This window comes from Micromesistius poutassou (assembly GCF_964030765.1).
Source record: "Micromesistius poutassou genome assembly, chromosome: 23".
In the NCBI taxonomy this organism is placed as follows: domain Eukaryota; kingdom Metazoa; phylum Chordata; class Actinopteri; order Gadiformes; family Gadidae; genus Micromesistius; species Micromesistius poutassou.
This window is the reverse complement of record NC_140293.1, coordinates 9,971,917-9,991,156: the sequence shown is the minus strand read 5'-3', so window position 1 is coordinate 9,991,156 and position 19,240 is coordinate 9,971,917. Positions and strand designations below refer to the sequence as shown.

The 19,240-nt window shown below is 51.2% G+C and overlaps 2 protein-coding genes across 5 annotated transcripts in view; both read left to right on the top strand.

The window, feature by feature from the left end:
- Positions 1 to 17,110, top strand: part of dctn1a (dynactin 1a) — a 31,523-nt gene extending 14,413 nt beyond the window's left edge. For all 4 annotated transcript variants that reach the window (XM_084487607.1, XM_084487608.1, XM_084487605.1 and 1 more), the window contains 17 exons: positions 3,280 to 3,471; positions 4,482 to 4,595; positions 5,197 to 5,349; positions 5,603 to 5,763; positions 6,545 to 6,713; positions 6,858 to 6,926; positions 7,276 to 7,488; positions 8,715 to 8,876; positions 9,061 to 9,192; positions 9,814 to 9,939; positions 10,658 to 10,800; positions 12,070 to 12,242; positions 12,953 to 13,074; positions 13,607 to 13,802; positions 14,647 to 14,720; positions 15,376 to 15,465; positions 16,576 to 17,110. In XM_084487607.1, coding sequence (XP_084343733.1) covers positions 3,280 to 3,471; positions 4,482 to 4,595; positions 5,197 to 5,349; positions 5,603 to 5,763; positions 6,545 to 6,713; positions 6,858 to 6,926; positions 7,276 to 7,488; positions 8,715 to 8,876; positions 9,061 to 9,192; positions 9,814 to 9,939; positions 10,658 to 10,800; positions 12,070 to 12,242; positions 12,953 to 13,074; positions 13,607 to 13,802; positions 14,647 to 14,720; positions 15,376 to 15,465; positions 16,576 to 16,713 — 2,427 coding nt within the window. In that variant the 3' untranslated portion in view covers positions 16,714 to 17,110. The remainder of the gene's footprint in view (positions 1 to 3,279; positions 3,472 to 4,481; positions 4,596 to 5,196; positions 5,350 to 5,602; positions 5,764 to 6,544; positions 6,714 to 6,857; positions 6,927 to 7,275; positions 7,489 to 8,714; positions 8,877 to 9,060; positions 9,193 to 9,813; positions 9,940 to 10,657; positions 10,801 to 12,069; positions 12,243 to 12,952; positions 13,075 to 13,606; positions 13,803 to 14,646; positions 14,721 to 15,375; positions 15,466 to 16,575) is intronic.
- Positions 17,111 to 18,455: 1,345 nt separating this feature from the next.
- The window catches only part of LOC311368783 (calpain-5), a gene marked incomplete at its 5' end in the record, with an annotated part of 12,019 nt that continues 11,234 nt past the window's right edge, over positions 18,456 to 19,240 (top strand). Inside the window, 1 exon segment of the mRNA XM_084487558.1 lies at positions 18,456 to 18,464. Coding sequence (XP_084343684.1) covers positions 18,456 to 18,464 — 9 coding nt within the window.

Below are 19,240 nucleotides of genomic sequence, written 5' to 3'. Positions count from 1 at the left end.
TTAGGCTGGCTGTAGGGAGGGATAGTTAGTAGTTTAGGTTAGTTTAGGGTGGCTGTAGGGAGGGATAGTTAGTAGTTTAGGTTAGTTTAGGTTGGCTGTAGGGAGGGATAGTTAGTAGTTTAGGTTGGCTGTAGGGAGGGATAGTTAGTAGTTTAGGTTAGTTTAGGTTGGCTGTAGGGAGGGATAGTTAGTAGTTTAGGTTGGCTGTAGGGAGGGATAGTTAGTAGTTTAGGTTGGCTGTAGGGAGGGATAGTTAGTAGTTTAGGTTAGTTTAGGCTGGCTGTAGGGAGGGATAGTTAGTAGTTTAGGTTAGTTTAGGCTGGCTGTAGGGAGGGATAGTTAGTAGTTTAGGTTGGCTGTAGGGAGGGATAGTTAGTAGTTTAGGTTGGCTGTAGGGAGGGATAGTTAGTTAGTTAGTTAGTTAGCTAGTTAGTTGGTTTAGGTTGGCTGTAGGGAGGGATAGTTCGTAGTTTAGGTTGGCTGTAGGGAGGGATAGTTAGTTAGTTAGTTAGTTGGTTTAGGTTGGCTGTAGGAAGGGATAGTTAGTTAGTTAGTTTAGGTTGGCTGTAGGGAGGGTTAGTTAGTTAGTTGGTTTAGATTGCTGTAGGGAGGGTTAGTTAGTTGGTTTAGGTTGGCTGTAGGGAGGGTTAGTTAGTTAGTTGGTTTAGGTTGGCTGTAGGGAGGGTTAGTTAATTAGTTAGTTTAGGTTGGCTGTAGGGAGTGTTAGTTGGTTTAGGTTGGCTGTAGAGAGGGTTAGTTAATTAGTTAGTTTAGGTTGGCTGTAGGGAGTGTTAGTTGGTTTAGGTTGGCTGTAGAGAGGGTTAGTTAGTTAGTTGGTTTAGGTTGGCTGTAGGGAGTGTTAGTTGGTTTAGGTTGGCTGTAGAGAGGGTTAGTTAGTTAGTTGGTTTAGGTTGGCTGTAGGGAGTGTTAGTTAGTTGGTTTAGGTTGGCTGTAGGGAGTGTTAGTTAGTTGGTTTAGGTTGGCTGTAGGGAGGGTTAGTTAGTTGTTTTAGGTTGGCTGTAGGGAGGGTTAGTTAGTTGCTGGTTTAGGTTCAGCCCACTGCGTCTCTCACCATGGGGATGATACATGGGGATACATCCTCTTCCTGTGTGTTCTCTATCTCATTCTATATTGTAATTGATCAATTCTATATTTTATTTAATATATGTATATGAGGAGCTCTTTTCCAAAACTATAAATCCATTTGAACAGTTTTCAGGAAAATGAAATTTTTTACCTAGACCCACATTTTGTTAATATTCAATTTATCCTGTTAAAATTGTTTGTTGGCTCAGTCTGAACATGTTTTACAAAGATTTTTTTTTTTAAATCAAACAACAATATTGTTTTTTTTTCAAAACGCTATAAATCCATCCATCCATTTTTTTCAAAACACTGTAAATCCATTGATGGTTTATGTATTTTATTTTAAAAACAAGAGAACATGCAACATACGATATCATTGTATGTTGCATGTTAAACTAAATAGTCAAATAAATACAATTTCACGTTTATTGTCCACCACATAAAACTAATAATAAAAAAATAACACACATACAAATACCACAAATTAAATAAAAATAGAACAATGTTAACAATAAATTCATATAATTTAGTAACGCATTTAGGCTAATATCAGTAATACATTGACATTCAACCCATGTCGAACCCGTAAAAAGTAGGACCATCTTTAAACCGACCTTGTTGGTACTCAAATCAAGCATGAGTGCTTCACTGATTTTAAAGCTCCTCTGTGCCTTAACACACACCTTTGTGTGCCTCCCAGTCTGTGCCATAAACGTGAACGTGGCCAAATTGCTGCAGGATGGCATGGTATTCCTGTGGTAGCAGAATGGTGTCCATTTTCTTGATCTTCTGCTCAATTCTGCCAAAGACTCGGTCTGCTGGGAGATAGCTGTGGCCCATCGCAGGAAAGGTGTACTCTATGCCAAGGCTGCGAAAAGACTGGCGAAGTTCCATGAGCATGGACACCATGTTCATGTTCTTGTTTTGCCCATAACAAGAGTCGCTGAACAGCCGAAGTCCCCCATTTTCCTGCCACACGTAGAGATGGACATCATCTTTTGGCTGATGACTGTTCTCTCCATGGTGCACAACAACACCAAACAGGTACAGATACATCTGCCGTGAGTAATAGGCCTGTCCTATTGGGGTTTTTGGAAGGACCATGTTTTGCATCATGTCAAAACAGTGGGTCACATGACCTTCAGCAACCTTTACCCCCCTCCCCCATTCCAGTATTTTTCCTTAGCAGGGGTCATGAACCTCCTTTTCCCTCTCTCTCTCAGACAGATACAGCCTCTCTCTCTCTCTCTCTCTCTTTAGTTTGTATTAACCTTAAAGCCATTTGGAGTCACACACACGTAACTCTAGCCCAGGGAAAGGAGAGATGGAGCCATGCCACGTATGCTTGTTTAAAGCAAAATATTTATGTCCCAAGGGAAAACACTATAAAACCGTATTAAACTAGACAATTCTGAAACTAAATTGTACTTACCAAACACTTTAATGAAGCTTGCCTTGCAACGGGCACCTTCTCCGGGTTGCAATAGAGACTGTACTTCACTGATATGTTTCACTCTTTTCGCTTATTTACGTCTTGGAGTTTAGACGCTGCCTTTTCACTTTCGTTTCATGTCCAGGAGATTTAGTATGGCCCGGTCCTGGTCAACCTTGTTTGGTATTTGATAAAACTTGTTAAAGTTCATCATCAGGTCGTCCAGTGACAGGTCACAGTAGCATTGTGTTGACATCCCTTAGTAGGTATTAACCCGCCACCTGCATGACAAACCTTCTTTTGTTGTTGTTTTTTGTGGTTTTCTTTATCCAGTCTGCGTTTTCTACCCCCGGGTGTAGGTCTCACTGGCTCATCCTGGCCATCAAACGTGTTATAATAGTTTAAATCACTCATTTTGAAGACTGGTCCACAAACATCCCTCGCTTCAGAGCGCAGCCTTGTTCTATTGCCTAGAACGCTTACCGAATTCTGATTGATCGAGAGGATATATCGCATTTAGGCTAAAAATAGGTTTGGCGCTTGTCGTGGTTTGGAAAAAAAAAAGGCATCTTGCAGTACATTTTAAACAAGAAAATATAGCGTTTTGGCATTTAACGTTGATGGAGCAGTGAATGGGTTCAGTACACAGCAAAGTGGCAAATTTGGCGTTTATCGCGTTTTGGAAAAGAGCTCCTCATATATATTAGATCTAAACCTCCCCTCTCTAAAGCCTCTGTGTTCTCCTGCTCCTCTTCCTGCAGGAGGCCATCAACGAGATGAACGACGAGCTGCAGGAGAACGCGCGGGAGACGGAGATGGAGCTGCGGGAGCAGGTGGACCTGAGCGGGGCCAAGGTGCGGGAGGCCGGCCAGAGGGTGGAGGCCTCCCAGGAGACGCTGGCAGACTACCAGCAGACCATCAACAAGTACAGGGAGCTCACCGCCAGCCTGCAGGTGGGGACTGAGACCCAAGGGGACCCCCACGAACCCCACTAGGAGCCAGGGACCCCCACACACCCCACTCAGAGCCAGGGACCCCCACACACCCCACTCAGAGCCAGGGACCCCCACACACCCCACTCAGAGCCAGGGACCCCCACACACCACACTCAGAGCCAGGGACCCCCACACACCCCACTAGGAGCCAGGGACCCCCACACACTCCAATCAGAGCCAGGGACCCCCACACACCCCACTCAGAGCCAGGGACCCCCACACACCCCACTCAGAGCCAGGGCTGGGGAACGTATTCTGAACCGGTTCCATGGCGAGTCACCCAGTTATAGCGTAATAACCATCTTTCTCACCAGGGGGCAGCGTCCACGACGCAGCCGCTGATGAGTGGGTATCGGGTCATGCCTGGCATACGCTACTCGAAGTTCAGAATGTTTGAGAGACCACACACCTTACGCTCCATAGACTCCATAGACATTGAGCTGTTTTGGTCGTGTGTGAAAGCCAACGATTTCGCCGGCACGGCACACCTCACCCTAACCCCTTCCCTTCCCCAACCACCCAGTCCTGGTCCTCACACCTCAACTCTTGCCGATTGCAATTGCAATCCCTGCAAGCAAAAATGAGACTTTTAGCTAAAGCAACATGGCGGAGGCAGCCAAGCTGTTCTAGGTTTTCCAATCATTTTTCTCTGGACCGCCTAAAGAACCCTATGAACTAAAGAGCTATGGACGATAGGATGGAGTGTACATGGTGATGCCGCGCAAGTTACTGTACCGGTGAAACCACACGCCACCCAAACCAGACTTGTGCTAGAACTAGGAACAGAGGAAGAAGTCTGGGGTCTTTCGAGAAACTAGGAACAGATACACATAACACTTAAGGCAACGCTGAACACTACAGAGAAACTAGTTCCAGATACACGGCATACTGTTTCAGTGGTGATGTCTTACTTACTGTGCTAATGGTTTTTCTAAAGGACGTAACATAACGTGTGTGTGGTTGTTCAGGAGACCAACAGGGAGCTGACCAACGCCCAGAACACCAACGCCGAGCAGATCCAGGCCCCCACCGAGCTCTTTGACTTCAAGATTAAGTTTGCCGAGACCAAAGCCTACGCGAAGGTAGGCCTGAGAACTAGGTCAACACTCAGCAGTTGTGTTCATTAACAACAATACTTATGGGTCAACACTCAGCAGGTGTGTTTATTAACAATACTTATGGGTCAACACTCAGCAGGTGTGGTTATTAACAATACTTACATTGACATTTTACATTTAGGGCATTTAGCAGACGCTTTTATCCAAAGCAACTTACAATAAGTACATTTGTTAGAAGAAGGAGAAACAACAATATCTCTCTTTTAGTACATTAAGGATGGTCATAGAACCACGTGCTAAGCACTAACAATCCTAGCCCTAGGTTAACCCATTCCCCGTATACAACAAAGATAGCTAGGATAAGATGATGCACAACTCGGTACAATTTTTTTGGGAGTGCCAGGACGACATACAATAAGTGCGTAGGAGCGGTGGGAGGGGGTGGCTATGCTGAGTCTAGGCGAACTCTGAACAAGTGAGTCTTGAGTCTTTTGCGGAATACCTCAAAACGTATGGGATAAAAGTAGAGACCTGGGTCAACACTCACCAGGTGTGTTTATTAGCAATACTTAATTACCCCCGTGTCCCCACAAAGCGTGTGAGACTATGTGCCTGTGCTCCTCAGGCCATTGAGATGGAGCTGAGGAAGATGGAGGTGGGCCAGGCCAACAGACAGGTGTCCCTGCTCACCTCCTTCATGCCGGACTCCTTCCTCCGCCACGGGGGAGACCACGACTGCCTCCTGGTGCTGCTGCTCATCCCCAGGCTCATCTGTAAGGTGTGTGCAATGGAGAACTCCCTCAATCCAAAGTGGAAGAAACTTTGACCCCAGAAGAGAGATGAGCCTCTGAGCAGAACTCGGAGGCTCATAACGGTAGCATCAATCAAATCGAAACAAAGGTTAAGTCAGACAAAGTTAATATAAGACAGTTGATTCCCGTGCAACAAAGGTTAAGTGGGACAGTGTTACTATAAGATAGTTGATGAGCAGCTCTCGCTGTACCAACGTCTGCGTGGTCTTCATGGGGCAGGCGGAGCTGATCAGCAAGCAGGCCCAGGAGAAGTTTGACCTGAACAGCGGCGTGCTGAAAGGGCCCGAGATGCGGGGCCCTCCGGGGGAGCAGCTGAGCTTCGCCTCGGGCCTGGTCTACTCCCTGACCCTGCTGCAGTCCACCCTGCACAAATACGAACAGTAAGACCCCTAACCCTAACCTCCACCCTAACCTCCACCCTGCACAAATACGAACAGTAAGACCCCTAACCCTAACCCTAACCTCCACCCTGCACAAATACGAACAGTAAGACCCCTAACCCTAACCTCCACCCTGCACAAATACCAACAGCAAGACCCCTAACCCTAACCCTAACCAACAGAGCCCGCCACGCCCTACCGAACAGTCCACACACACACCAACAGTAAGATGCTAAACACGGTGGTGTTGTCGTCGCTGTAATTCATGACTTTGTCAGATTCATCTGAATCATGTACGGCTATTTTGCCGCGCTGAAGCTGCATCACTGTTAGTGGACATATTGTGCTCAGCTGTAGTAGCACCCACATGATGAACTAAGGCCGTCATGAACCACTCGTGCTCCAAGTTGCTTTGGATTGAAGCAACTAGGGACGGGAATCACAGGGTGCCTCGTGATACGATAAGCGATACATGGCCCGCATTACCGATAATATCGCCATACAGCCATTCTGCAATCATCAATTTATTGTTAGACAATCCTTTAACGATGCATCACAGTATATGTCTAACTATCTATGAATAGAAAATGACTGAAAACGTAAAGTGCTGGATTTCGGTCTTAATTCATGGTCCATTCATGCTCGTCTTTGGCTAGTTTACTCATCCACATAGCCACATGAACTCTACTTTAATAAGACTAGTCCAGTCACCCATCACATGGACCCAGAGTAGGAGAGCCTCCAGGTGGTTGCTTCACGTCCTCCCCCCTCTGTGGTGCAGGGCCCTGGGCGGCTGCAGCGTGGAGGTGTTCAAGCTGATGGGCACGCTGTACTCTGAGATGAGCGTGCACGAGCGCTCCCTGGACTACTTCATCGACCTGCTGCACAAGGACCAGCTGGACGAGACCGTGCAGACGGAGCCCCTCACCAGGGCCATCAAGTACTACCAGGTACACACGCACACACGCACACACGCACACACACACTAGCAGACGTGTTGAAGGAGGACCATGCAGAAGTCTCTATGATGTGTGTGCACTAACGCTCTCCCACAGTATTCCTCAAGCTGCTTTTATTGCTGTTGAATCTTTCAGCACCTGTACAGCATCCACCTGTCCCAGCAGCCCGAGGACTGTACCGTGCAGCTCGCCGACCACATCAAGGTACAGCACGCACGCACGCACGCACGCACACACGCACACACGTCGCAGATTCCTGTTGTTTCCCACAGTAGAAGTCAACACTGCTGTTTTGCTGGGAAAAACATGGATTTGCTTTGCTTCATGCATCAACAGTGTAACGCAAGCCTTCTGTCCAAACCTATCTGCATACCGTGGTCTACTACCTGTGTTATTATTTAAATGATATCGTTCTTTTATTTCTTCATCATTCATTGTATCTGCGAGTGCTGCTGACTTTTCCCATCCGGGAAAATAAAGTGCATGTGATTTGAAGCCTCTTGTCACCGTGAACACTACGACTAACGACCCTCTCCCCCCCCCCCGGCCGTAGTTCACCACGGTGGCTCTGGACTGCATGGGGGCCGAGGTGTCCCGTCTGAGGGCCTTCCTGTCGGCGGGCCAGGAGACCTCCGCCCTGGCCGTGCTGCTGAAGGACCTGGACACCTCCTGCTCCGACATCCGCCAGTTCTGCAAGAAGATCCGCCGCCGCATGCCCGGCACCGACGTCCCCGGCGCGCCCGCCGCGCTCACCTTCACCGGCCCGGTATGACCTGTGCGCACGCACTGGAGCGCTGGCTATACATCAGGGCTGCACACACACTGGAGCGCTGGTATACATCAGGGCTGCAGCGCACTGGAGCGCTGGTATATATCAGGGCTGCAACGCACTGGAGCGCTGGTATATATCAGGGCTGCAACGCACTGGAGCGCTGGTATACATCAGGGCTGCAGCGCACTGGAGCGCTGGTATACATCAGGGCTGCACACACACTGGAGCGCTGGTATACATCAGGGCTGCAACGCACTGGAGCGCTGGTATACATCAGGGCTGCAACGCACTGGAGCGCTGGTATACATCAGGGCTGCACCGCACTGGAGCGCTGGTATACATCAGGGCTGCAACGCACTGGAGCGCTGGTATACATCAGGGCTGCAACGCACTGGAGCGCTGGTATACATCAGGGCTGCAGCGCACTGGAGCGCTGGTATACATCAGGGCTGCACACACACTGGAGCGCTGGTATACATCAGGGCTGCACACACACTGGAGCGCTGGCTATACATCAGGGCTGCACCGCACTGGAGCACTGGTATACATCAGTGCTGCAGCGCACTGGAAAGAAACGGATTGGGATATTTTGTCTTTCTGCAATACCTATTGCAATATGACAGAAAATATATATATTTTTTTTTTATAAAAATTTAATGAATGGTAGAAATGTATTGTTCTCATTATAGCGGGAGCTGTCTACGACTGCTTTGGTTGTTGTCTTATCATAAACTGATGGTCCAGTGATACGAATGTCGCACATGCGCGATACGCTAATGAAAACGATATCTGGTGCAGCCCTGGCATAGATGATTCCTCGCCAACGTCCCTTATTCGCACACAGCCGCACAGTTGTCACTTGTTGGCGTGTACAACCGGTAGTCCCCTGTAGAGATGGGAGGAGCGGCGTTCACGTCATAAGGACGGCTCCTCTGGGCGGTGCGTCTCTCTAACCCCTCCCCCCTCCCCTCCCCGGCTCCTCTGGGCGGTGCGTCTCTCTAACCCCTCCCCCCTCCCCTCCCCGGCTCCTCTGGGCGGTGCGTCTCTCTAACCCCTCCCCCCTCCCCTCCCCGGCTCCTCTGGGCGGTGCGTCTCTCTAACCCCTCCCCCCCTCCCCGGCTCCTCTGGAGCCATCGGTGCGTCTCTCTAACCCCTCCCCCCTCCCCGGCTCCTCTGGGCGGTGCGTCTCTCTAACCCTCCCCCCTCCCCTCCCCTCCCAGGTGGTGGAGACGCTGGCCGAGTGCCGGCGTCAGCTGACCCGGGTGGTGGCCGTGCTGCAGGAGCTGGCGGCGGCCGGCGCCCAGATGATGGCCCCGCTGGCGGAGCAGGACGGGCTGCAGGCCCTGCGCCTGGAGGAGGTGGCCTTCAAGGCCGTGGAGAAGGTGGGGTCACCTGGAGGGGCGGCTGCTCGTTAGGGGTGGGGTGGGGGGGGGGGGGGGACACATGTACTTAATGTAAGTCACTTTTGATAAAAGTGGTGCTAAACGCCCTGAATGTGACTCTAGAAGGAGGTTATGGCAGAAGCTCCGCCGTCAGTCTTGACGGACCTGTTTCCCCCCGCTGCAGGTCTACGGCCCACAGGAGCTCACCCCCCAGGACTGTCTGCATCAGTCCTGCTGCGCCGTCATCGCCACCATGAACAAGATGGCTACCGCCATGCAGGAGGGGGAGTACGACGCCGAGAAGCCCCAGGGCAAGGTACCGTGTTCACCCTAAAGCGCATGGACCACTGCTGGGCTGCGTTCCATGTTTACCCTAAACCCCGTGGACCACTGCTGGGCTGCGTTCCATGTTCACCCTAAACCCCATGGACCACTGCTGGGCTGCGTTCCAATGGTCCTTCTCTCTAGACCGGTGGTTCCTAACCTTTTTTGTTCCAAGGACCGGCAAAAAAAAAAATTGGTGAATTGGTAGTCAATTTGAATTCCTTAATTTTAAGATGCATCATTTTTAAACAAAGGATGTGGCTGTTTTTCAAGATGGTTTATTTTTCATATCAGTCTCAGGCTCCCTTCAACAATGCAATAATATAAAATAACACTATTTATAAGAGAAATGCAAGAAAAGTCACTTAAATGGTGCAAACACAAAATCGATTACATTTTTTAATTTATTTTTTTAAGCTTTTTCTGGAAATATTTCAAGGCCTGGTTCTAGCGGTTCCACGGCTCGGGCGCTGGGAACCGCTGCTGTAGACCACCCTCGCTTCCTAACTCTCCAGATGCGTTCCTCGATCAGTATTATGCCCGTTCATCCATGAGGAGGTAAGCTAAGGTAAGCTAGAGCCCCAGTGTGCGTCATGGAGCCCTCTCTCCCCAGGTCCCCCCGGTGGAGGCCCGGGCCGCGGCGGTGCGCGCCGAGATGACTGACGCTGAGGGTCTGGGGGTCAAGCTGGAGGACAGAGAGACCGTCATCAAGGAGCTGAAGAAGTCTCTCAAGATCAAGGTCCACACACACACCTGAACCACCGGCGTGACGCTATATGACACGAACCACACACACCTGAACACTCTGTGTCTCTACTCTGTCTCTACTGTCTCTACTCTGTCTCTACTCTATGTCTCTACTATCTGTCTCTACTCTGTTTCTACTATCTGTCTCTACTCTATGCCTCTACTCTATGTCTCTACTATGTGTCTCTACTCTGTTTCTACTCTGTGTCTCTACTCTGTCTCTACTATCTGTCTCTACTTTGTTTCTACTATGTGTCTCTACTCTGTCTCTACTATCTGTCTCTACTCTGTCTCTACTATCTGTCTCTACTCTATGCCTCTACTCTATGTCTCTACTATCTGTCTCTACTCTGTCTCTACTATCTGTCTCTACTCTATGGCTCTACTATCCGTCTCTACTATGTGTCTCTACTCTATGTCTCTACTCTGTCTCTACTATGTGTCTCTACTCTGTTTCTACTATGTGTCTCTACTCTATGTCTCTACTATCCGTCTCTACGATCTGTCTCTACTCTGTTTCTACTATGTGTCTCTACTCTATGTCTCTACTCTGTTTCTACTATGTGTCTCTACTCTATGGCTCTACTATCCGTCTCTACGATCTGTCTCTACTATGTGTCTCTACTCTGTCTCTACTGTCTCTACTCTATGTCTCTACTATCCGTCTCTACTATGTGTCATGCTAATGACCATGTGACCCGGCGGCCCAGGGGGAGGAGCTGAGCGAGGCCAGCGTGCGCCTCAGCCTCCTGGAGAAGAAGCTGGACACCTCCACCAGGGACGCCGACGAGCGGGTGGAGCGCATCCAGACCAAGCTGGACGACACACACAGCCTGCTGAAGAAGAAGGAGAAGTGAGTGTCTGAGAGAGAGGAGTGAGTGTCTGAGAGAGAGAAGGAGTGAGTGTCTGAGAGAGAGAGGAGGAGTGTGATAGAGAGAGGAGTGAGTGTCTGAGAGAGAGAGGAGTGAGTGTCTGAGAGAGAGAGGAGTGAGTGTGATAGAGAGAGGAGTGAGTGTCTGATTGAGAGAGGAGTGAGTGTCTAATAGAGAGAGGAGTGAGTGTCTGATAGAGAGAGGAGTGAGTGTGATAGAGAGAGGAGTGAGTGTCTGATAGAGAGAGGAGTGAGTGTCTGAGAGAGAGAGGAGGAGTGTGATAGAGAGAGGAGTGAGTGTCTGATAGAGAGAGGAGTGAGTGTCTGAGAGAGAGAGGAGGAGTGTGATAGAGAGAGGAGTGAGTGTCTGATAGAGAGAGGAGTGAGTGTCTGAGAGAGAGAGGAGTGAGTGTCTGAGAGAGAGAGGAGTGAGTGTCTGAGAGAGAGAGGAGTGAGTGTCTGAGAGAGAGAGGAGTGAGTGTCTGATAGAGAGAGGAGTGAGTGTCTGAGAGAGAGAGGAGTGAGTGTCTGATAGAGAGAGGAGTGAGTGTCTGAGAGAGAGAGGAGTGAGTGTCTGATAGAGAGAGGAGTGAGTGTCTGATAGAGAGAGGAGTGAGTGTCTGATAGAGAGAGGAGTGAGTGTCTGATAGAGAGAGGAGTGAGTGTCTGATAGAGAGAGGAGTGAGTGTCTGAGAGAGAGAGGAGTGAGTGTCTGATAGAGAGAGGAGTGAGTGTCTGAGAGAGAGAGGAGTGAGTGAGTGTCTGATAGAGAGAGGAGTGAGTGTCTGAGAGAGAGAGGAGTGAGTGTCTGACAGAGAGAGGAGTGAGTGTCTGATAGAGAGAGGAGTGAGTGTCTGCTAGAGAGGAGTGAGTGTCTGATAGAGAGAGGAGTGAGTGTCTGATGGAGAGAGGAGTGAGTGTCTGATAGAGAGAGGAGTGAGTGTCTGATAGAGAGAGGAGTGAGTGTCTGAGAGAGAGAGGAGTGAGTGTCTGATGGAGAGAGGAGGAGTGAGTGTCTGATGGAGAGAGGAGTGAGTGTCTGATAGAGAGAGGAGTGAGTGTCTGATGGAGAGAGGAGTGAGTGTCTGATAGAGAGAGGAGTGAGTGAGAGAGGAGTGAGTGTCTGATAGAGAGAGGAGTGAGTGTCTGATAGAGAGAGGAGTGAGTGAGAGAGGAGTGAGTGTCTGATAGAGGGAAAGAGCCTCCCTCCTCCTCGGGGCTCACCTCCTGCTCTCTCCTCTCCGCCCGCAGGGAGTTTGAGGAGACGATGGACGCTCTCCAGGCGGACATCGACCAGCTGGAGGCAGAGAAGGCGGAGCTGAAGCAGCGGCTCAGTAACCAATCAAAGATGACCATGGAGGGTCTGCGAGGCCAGCAGGCGGGCTCTGGCATCGCCTCCATCGTGCAGGGGGCAGCCGTACCAGGTGTGTGTGCTATGGTCTCAGTAGAGAGGCGGTCAGTATCATCCAGGTGTGTGTGTGTGCTATGGTCTCAGTAGAGAGGCGGTCAGTATCATCCAGGTGTGTGTGTGCTATGGTCTCAGTAGAGAGGCGGTCAGTATCATCCAGGTGTGTGTGTGCTATGGTCTCAGTAGAGAGGCGGTCAGTATCATCCAGGTGTGTGTGTGCTATGGTCTCAGTAGAGAGGCGGTCAGTATCATCCAGGTGTGTGTGTGCTATGGTCTCAGTAGAGAGGCGGTCAGTATCATCCAGGTGTGTGTGTGCTATGGTCTCAGTAGAGAGGTGGTCAGTATCATCCAGGTGTGTGTGTGTGCTATGGTCTCAGTAGGATCCGTTCTTTTCGGTGCCCGAAAACGCACTTTTCTGAAACCAGGTCGCGTGGTGGATAAGGTCAAAACGGACCTGTGCGTTTTTCGTGTTGGGATTCGTCATCGCCCCCCCACCAACTGGGCAACGTTATTTTTAACGTCTAACTGTACATTATACTGTACTGTACTGTGATTATCCCTTCATGGTGGTTTTATGCCATCAAACACAACTTTGATGTTGAGTTTGTTCTTGATTGGTTTTTGCCTCTGCCGGCGAGTTTTAGTGTGGTGTGGTGTGGTTTGGTTTTCATGTGATATATAGTTTGAATAGATCAAGGGCCCCTAACATGACGTCTCTCCCCCCAGCCGGCGCGGCCCCGGCGGCGGCGGGCCCCATGCAGGTGGTGGACTCCCCTCTCCTCCGGCAGCAGGTGGAGGCCCAGCGGCTCGGCATCAGGCACCTGAAGAACGAGAACATCAGACTCAAGGTAGGCGCGGCGTCACATGACGTCCACCAGAGGCCCTCATTGGCTGGCAGCGCTCAGAGCCTCAGCCGTGATAGGACGAGAGGAAGTAGACCTCGGGGATAGTGGTGGTGCAACTCATCATGCAGGTTTAACTTTGACGTTTGTGTGCATTTCTACACTTTTGATAAGACGAGATGAGTGTTTCTTTTATATGAATGACTATAGTGGTAAATGGACTATTTATGAAGCGCTTTTGTAAGCAGTGGCCATTCAAAGCGCTTGACAACACTGCCTAACAGTCACCCATTCAAGCAGACATTCACACACCGATAGTGAAGTCAGCCACGCAGGGCGACAGCCAGCGGGTCAGGAGCAGTCAGGGCCTCTGAGGGACCCCTCCACACTCCGCTAGGAGGAGCCGGGGACCCAACCAGCGACCCTCCGGTGACCAGCGCTCTGCCCCCTGAGCCTCCCGCCGCCCGGTGGGTCCTCCCTCCTGTCTGGTGTGGCTGTGTTTACAAACCATGGACCTTTCCCCGCTCGCTCTCCACAGGCGGAGAAGATGAGAGCCCAGCTGGCGTCCCTGGCCCCGCTCTGCCCTCCCAGGCTGCCTCAGATCAGCAGCGAGGGCTCCACCCCCACGGAGAGCCTCAACACCGCCCTCTACCGACGCACCGACCAGCTGCAGGCCACGCTGCTCAAGCTCAGCTCCCAGGTCAAGGTGGTGGACATCACCGGCAGGACGCCAGGTGGGTGGTGCCTTAACCTGGGAGAGAGGGGATGGAGGTAGGGGGGTGGAGGAGGAGAGAGGGGTGGAGGAGGAGAGAGAGGTGGAGGTAGGGGGGGTGGAGGTGGAGAGAGGGGTGGAGGAGGAGAGAGAGGTGGAGGTAGGGGGGGTGGAGGTGGAGAGAGGGGTGGAGGAGGAGAGAGAGGTGGAGGTAGGGGGGTGGAGGAGGAGAGAGGGGTGGAGGTAGGGGGGTGGAGGAGGAGAGAGGTGGAGGTAGGGGGGGTGGAGGAGGAGAGAGGGGTGGAGGTGGGGGGGTGGAGGAGGAGAGAGGGGTGGAGGTGGGGGGGTGGAGGTGGAGAGAGAGGTGGAGGTGGAGAGAGAGGTGGAGGTGGAGAGAGAGGTGGAGGTTGAGGTAGAAGAGGTGGCGGTTGGGAGGGTGGAGGTGGAGAGAGGTGGAGGAGGAGAGAGGGGGTGGAGGTAGAGAGAGGGGTGGAGGTGGGGGGGTGGAGGAGGAGAGAGGGGTGGAGGAGGAGAGAGAGGTGGAGGTGGAGAGAGGGGTGGAGGTGGGGGGGGTGGAGGTGGAGAGAGAGGTGGAGGAGGAGAGAGGGGTGGAGGTTGAGGTAGAAGAGGTGGCGGTTGGGAGGGTGGAGGTGCCCCACAATGCATTTGGAGAGTCAGTGAGACGGGTCAGTGTGATGTAACCCTGTGCTCTGTCAGTGAGACAGGTCAGAGGGTAACCCTGTCTCTCTCCAGTCAATGAGACAGGTCAGTGAGACAGGTCAGAGGTAACCCTGTCTCTCTCTCTCTAGTCAATGAGACAGGTCAGTGAGACAGGTCAGAGGTTAACCCTGTCTCTCTCTCTCCAGTCAGTGCCAGTGCTCAGCTGCTGGAGCACACCGCTCGGCTGCAGAGCTTCAGCGACGCCGTGGACAGACTCAAGGTACCCTACCCTCGTCCACATGCGGCTCCTCCTCCTGCTCCTCCTCCTCCTCCTCCTCCTCTACACGCTCCTCCACCTCCTCCTCTACACGCTGCTCCTCCTCCTCCTCTACACGCTGCTCCTCCTCCTCATCTACACACTGCTCCTCCTCCTCCTCTACACGCTGCTCCTCCTCCACCTCCTCCTCTACATGCTGCTCCTCCTCCTCCTCTACACACTGCTCCTCTACACGCTGCTCCTCCTGCTCCTCCTCCTCCTCCTCCTCCACACACTGCTCCTCTACACGCTGCTCCTCCTGCTCCTCCTCCTCCTCCACACGCAGCTCCTCCACATGCTCCTCCTCCTCCCCTTCTCGTTCTCCTCCTCTACACGCTCCTCCTCCTCCTCCTCCTCCTCCACACGCGGCTTCTCCACACGCTGCTTCTCCTCCTCCTCCTCCTCTACACACTGCTCCTCCTGCTCCTCCTCCTCCTCTACATGCTGCTCCTCTCCCCAGTGTCTCTCCTCCTGACCTCCTCTCCTCCTCCTCCTCCTCCTGACCTCCTCTCCTCTCCCCAGTGTCTCTCCTCCTGACCTCCTCTCTCCAGTGTCTCTCCTCCTGACCTCCTCTCCTCTCTCCAGTGTCTCTCCTCCTGACCTCCTCTCCTCTCCCCAGGGTGAGGTAGCGGAGCACGTGGTCTCCCACCAGCCAGGAGCCAAGGTGGCCTCAGACTTCTCCACCTTCCCCGTCTCCTCCTTCACTAAGGTAACCTACGTCAGTTAATACACTCAACCCCTCTCCTTCCTTAAGACCCAAGTCTATGGTACACCTCCACCCCTAACTCAGCCCTACCTCCACCATAACTCAGGCCCTACCTCCACCATAACTCAGCCTTACCTCCACCCCTAACTCAGCCCTACCTCCACCCCTAACTCAGCCCTACCTCCACCCCTAACTCAGCCCTACCTCCACCCCTAACTCAGCCCTACCTCCACCCCTCTACCTCCACCCCTAACTCAGCCCTACCTCCACCCCTAACTCAGCCCTACCTCCACCCTCTACCTCCACCCCTCTAACTCACCCCTCTACCTCCACCCCTAACTCAGCCCTACCTCCAACCCTCTATCTACACCTCTACCTCACACCTCTATCTACACCTCTACCTCACCCCTCTATCTACACCTCTACCTCACCCCTCTATCTCACCCCTCTATCTACACCCCGACCTCACCCCTCTATCTACACCTCTACCTCACCCCTCTATCTACACCTCTACCTCACCCCTCTATCTACACCCCGACCTCACCCCTCTATCTACACCCCGACCTCACCCCTCTATCTACACCTCTACCTCACCCCTCTATCTACACCTCTACCTCACCCCTCTATCTACACCTCTACCTCACCCCTCTATCTACACCTCTACCTCACCCCTCTATCTACACCTCTACCTCACCCCTCTATCTACACCTCTACCTCACCCCTCTATCTACACCTCTACCTCACCCCTCTATCTACACCTCTATCTACACCTCTACCTCACCCCTCTATCTACACCCTGACCTCACCCCTCTATCTACACCTCTACCTCACCCCTCTATCTACACCTCTACCTCACCCCTCTATCTACACCCCGACCTCACCCCTCTATCTACACCCTGACCTCACCCCTCTATCTACACCTCTACCTCACCCCTCTATCTACACCTCTACCTCACCCCTCTATCTACACCTCTACCTCACCCCTCTATCTACACCTCTACCTCACCCCTCTATCTACACCCCGACCTCCACCTCTTGAGGCTCCTCCCCCCCTCCCGCCCCGTGCTGTGATGGGTCTGATGCGGGGAGCTGACTCTCTCTGTGGTCCTCCAGGCCCGGGAGGAGCGTCAGGAGGGGGCGGTGCTGGTGGGCCGCGTGGCCATCCCCTGCCCCCGGGGCCAGGAGCAGACCCACCGCCTGGTCCTGTCCCAGCTCCAGCTGCAGCAGGTGCACCGCCTGCTCATGGTCTGATGGGGGCGCTGCCCCCCCCCCGCACTCTCCTCCTGAAGTCGCCTTGGGAAAGAGTCCTGATGTTCAGCCGCATAATGCTAGCGTGGCGCTGAAGGGACGCGTGATCGTGTTCTGGACCAGCAGTGGTGGGTCTCAGTATAGCGGGAGTTAAAGTACACAATGAATTGACTGTATCGCTGTAGTATAATTGTTAAATTAACACTTTGTCCTCAACCTTTTTATATTCACCTTAATTCATCACATAACCCTCTGATATGCATGTTATATCCCCTCAGTCGTTGGACTGCTGCCGTAGACCTCCAGGTGTCAAACTCTTCTTTACGTGTTGTCATTTTTCCATGTCGTATAACGCATCTTATTATACTGCTTTGTTGAAATAAAAATCTTTGCAAATCTTTATGGACTGAACAGCAGGGGGGTTATTAATTATGAAAAAAATATTGGGATTGTCTAAAGCTGGGCTCACTTCAATCCAGGACAGGAAGTGTTTGGTTCAACTGGTCACATGACAAACTTAATTCAGATTAACAAAACACCAGAAACGTAGAAACTCGACTGAATCATTCTTGGCTTTATCACTAAGTGAGGCGTTTCTTACAGCAAACCATGGAGGCCAGGTGTACGTTTTAACTAGTTTGTCATAGTTCAGGGCCCTCATGTATTTTTTTTAAGATTTATTTTTGCAGTTTTTCAGCAGAGAGAGATAGAGAGGAAAGTGTGGAAGACATGCAGTAAATGACCCAGGCCGGATTCAATCCTGGGTCTCTGCGATTAGGACTGTGCCTATATGGTATGCGCATTAGCCCAGTGCGCCACCGGGCCCTCATTTATAAAGCTCTGCGCACGAAAATGTTGTGGAAACAGGGATGAAATGTGCGTACGCATCTTTCACCGCCAATGTCGTGATTTCTAGAAAAATTCCTTGCGGAAAAGAGTGCGCAGTTCTACGCATCCTTTCACCCTGGAGTAAAGGTCCCGCAAAGTTTTTCAAACAGTGATCTCTGGAGACGACAACAGAAAGTTGGTGGCGGTAATGAACCATATCGGTTTGCAAACCGCCAATAACGCCAAAAGAAGAACACGCTACCTCCCGATACCCAACACACATTGCGCACCACATACTATGACTTCGGATTTATTTATTCATTTTATAAAAAGCACCCATTATGAAATATGAATTAAGGCAATATTATGTTCAACACACTACAACCCATTCAAATCACAATCCTCGGCCAGACCAACTGTATCACTTAAGTTTTATTAATTTTCCTGATACATATGTAGGCCTACATTAATTTAGCCTATAGGACATAGTAATTAATTATCATATTGGCACAAGGCCAATAAATAATGCTCTGTTGGCCTCTGTATTCTAACGGGCAAAAATATGGCAGCTTTGGAATTGCTCGAGAATTTAGCGAGGGGTATGAGACGCGGGCGCGTGTAATGCACGCGTGTGTTCCCGTGTAACGATAGGTCAGCAAAGGCTCCTTATATACTAGGAATATTCATTGATTAATTAGCATTGACCTTTTAAGGACTATTATGGGACGATCTTGGGAGGAGCATGGAGCTTGTGCACGAGCACATACTTCACGTTTTATAGATCTGAATATTTTGGTGCGTACGCAATGTTTTAGGGAGGGTTTTACGCAGAGTTTCATAAATGAGGCCCCAGGTCACTGTAAGAAGTTCAAGGAAATACTTTATTGACTGACTGCCTTTTATAAATGAACACAAGTATGCAGCAAGTAAGCAGTTTTGGAAAAAAATATAAGTTAAGCACTTTATACAAAAGTATTAAAAGACTCAATATAAATATTCTGCATTGGCACCTGCACAGCTTTAGCATTGCATGATGAGAAGCCAAAAGACCAGAACAACATCACAAACCACTTGGTCGAACCGAGGATACACGTTAAGAACAGAAACACAACTCGGGAGCCGTGAAAGGGCTGAACGTCCACCGAGGCCCAAGGCCCAATCGGGTGCTTCAACCGACCGCTAAGCAGTCCGTTTGTCTTAGGACTTCAAAACACGCAGAGATGCGCGTCATCATGAAGACCTAGTTTAAGAACTTCCCTCAATATTTAAAAACAAAAAAAACGACACATGCAAGTAATACTAAAAACGAGGGCGGCGTTTGTCCGCTGTCCAGAGCTCTCCGTCGCTTTGTGCTCATGGAAAGAAAGTGTGTTGCGACTGCTGGCCGTAGGGGGCATCCATGCGCAGCCGCTGGCTGTAGGGCGCGTCCTGGCGCCACCTGGTGCGCCGTTTCCTCATGACGTACGGAGAGTGGGCTCCGGGGGGCCGGTTTTGCTCCGACGGGTAAGGCTGGAATTCGGGAGCCGGCAGCGTCGCAGGAGCTTTGGAAATAAGGGGCAGACCACAGGCATGTAACACCCTCTGGAACCACGCCTCTGAAGCCCGCGAGGATACATCCCTGCGGACAGGAGACGTCCCCGCAAGAAGAGACCGTCCAAGGATAATAACCAACCTCAGAACGCGTGCAAAGGTCACTAGCGCC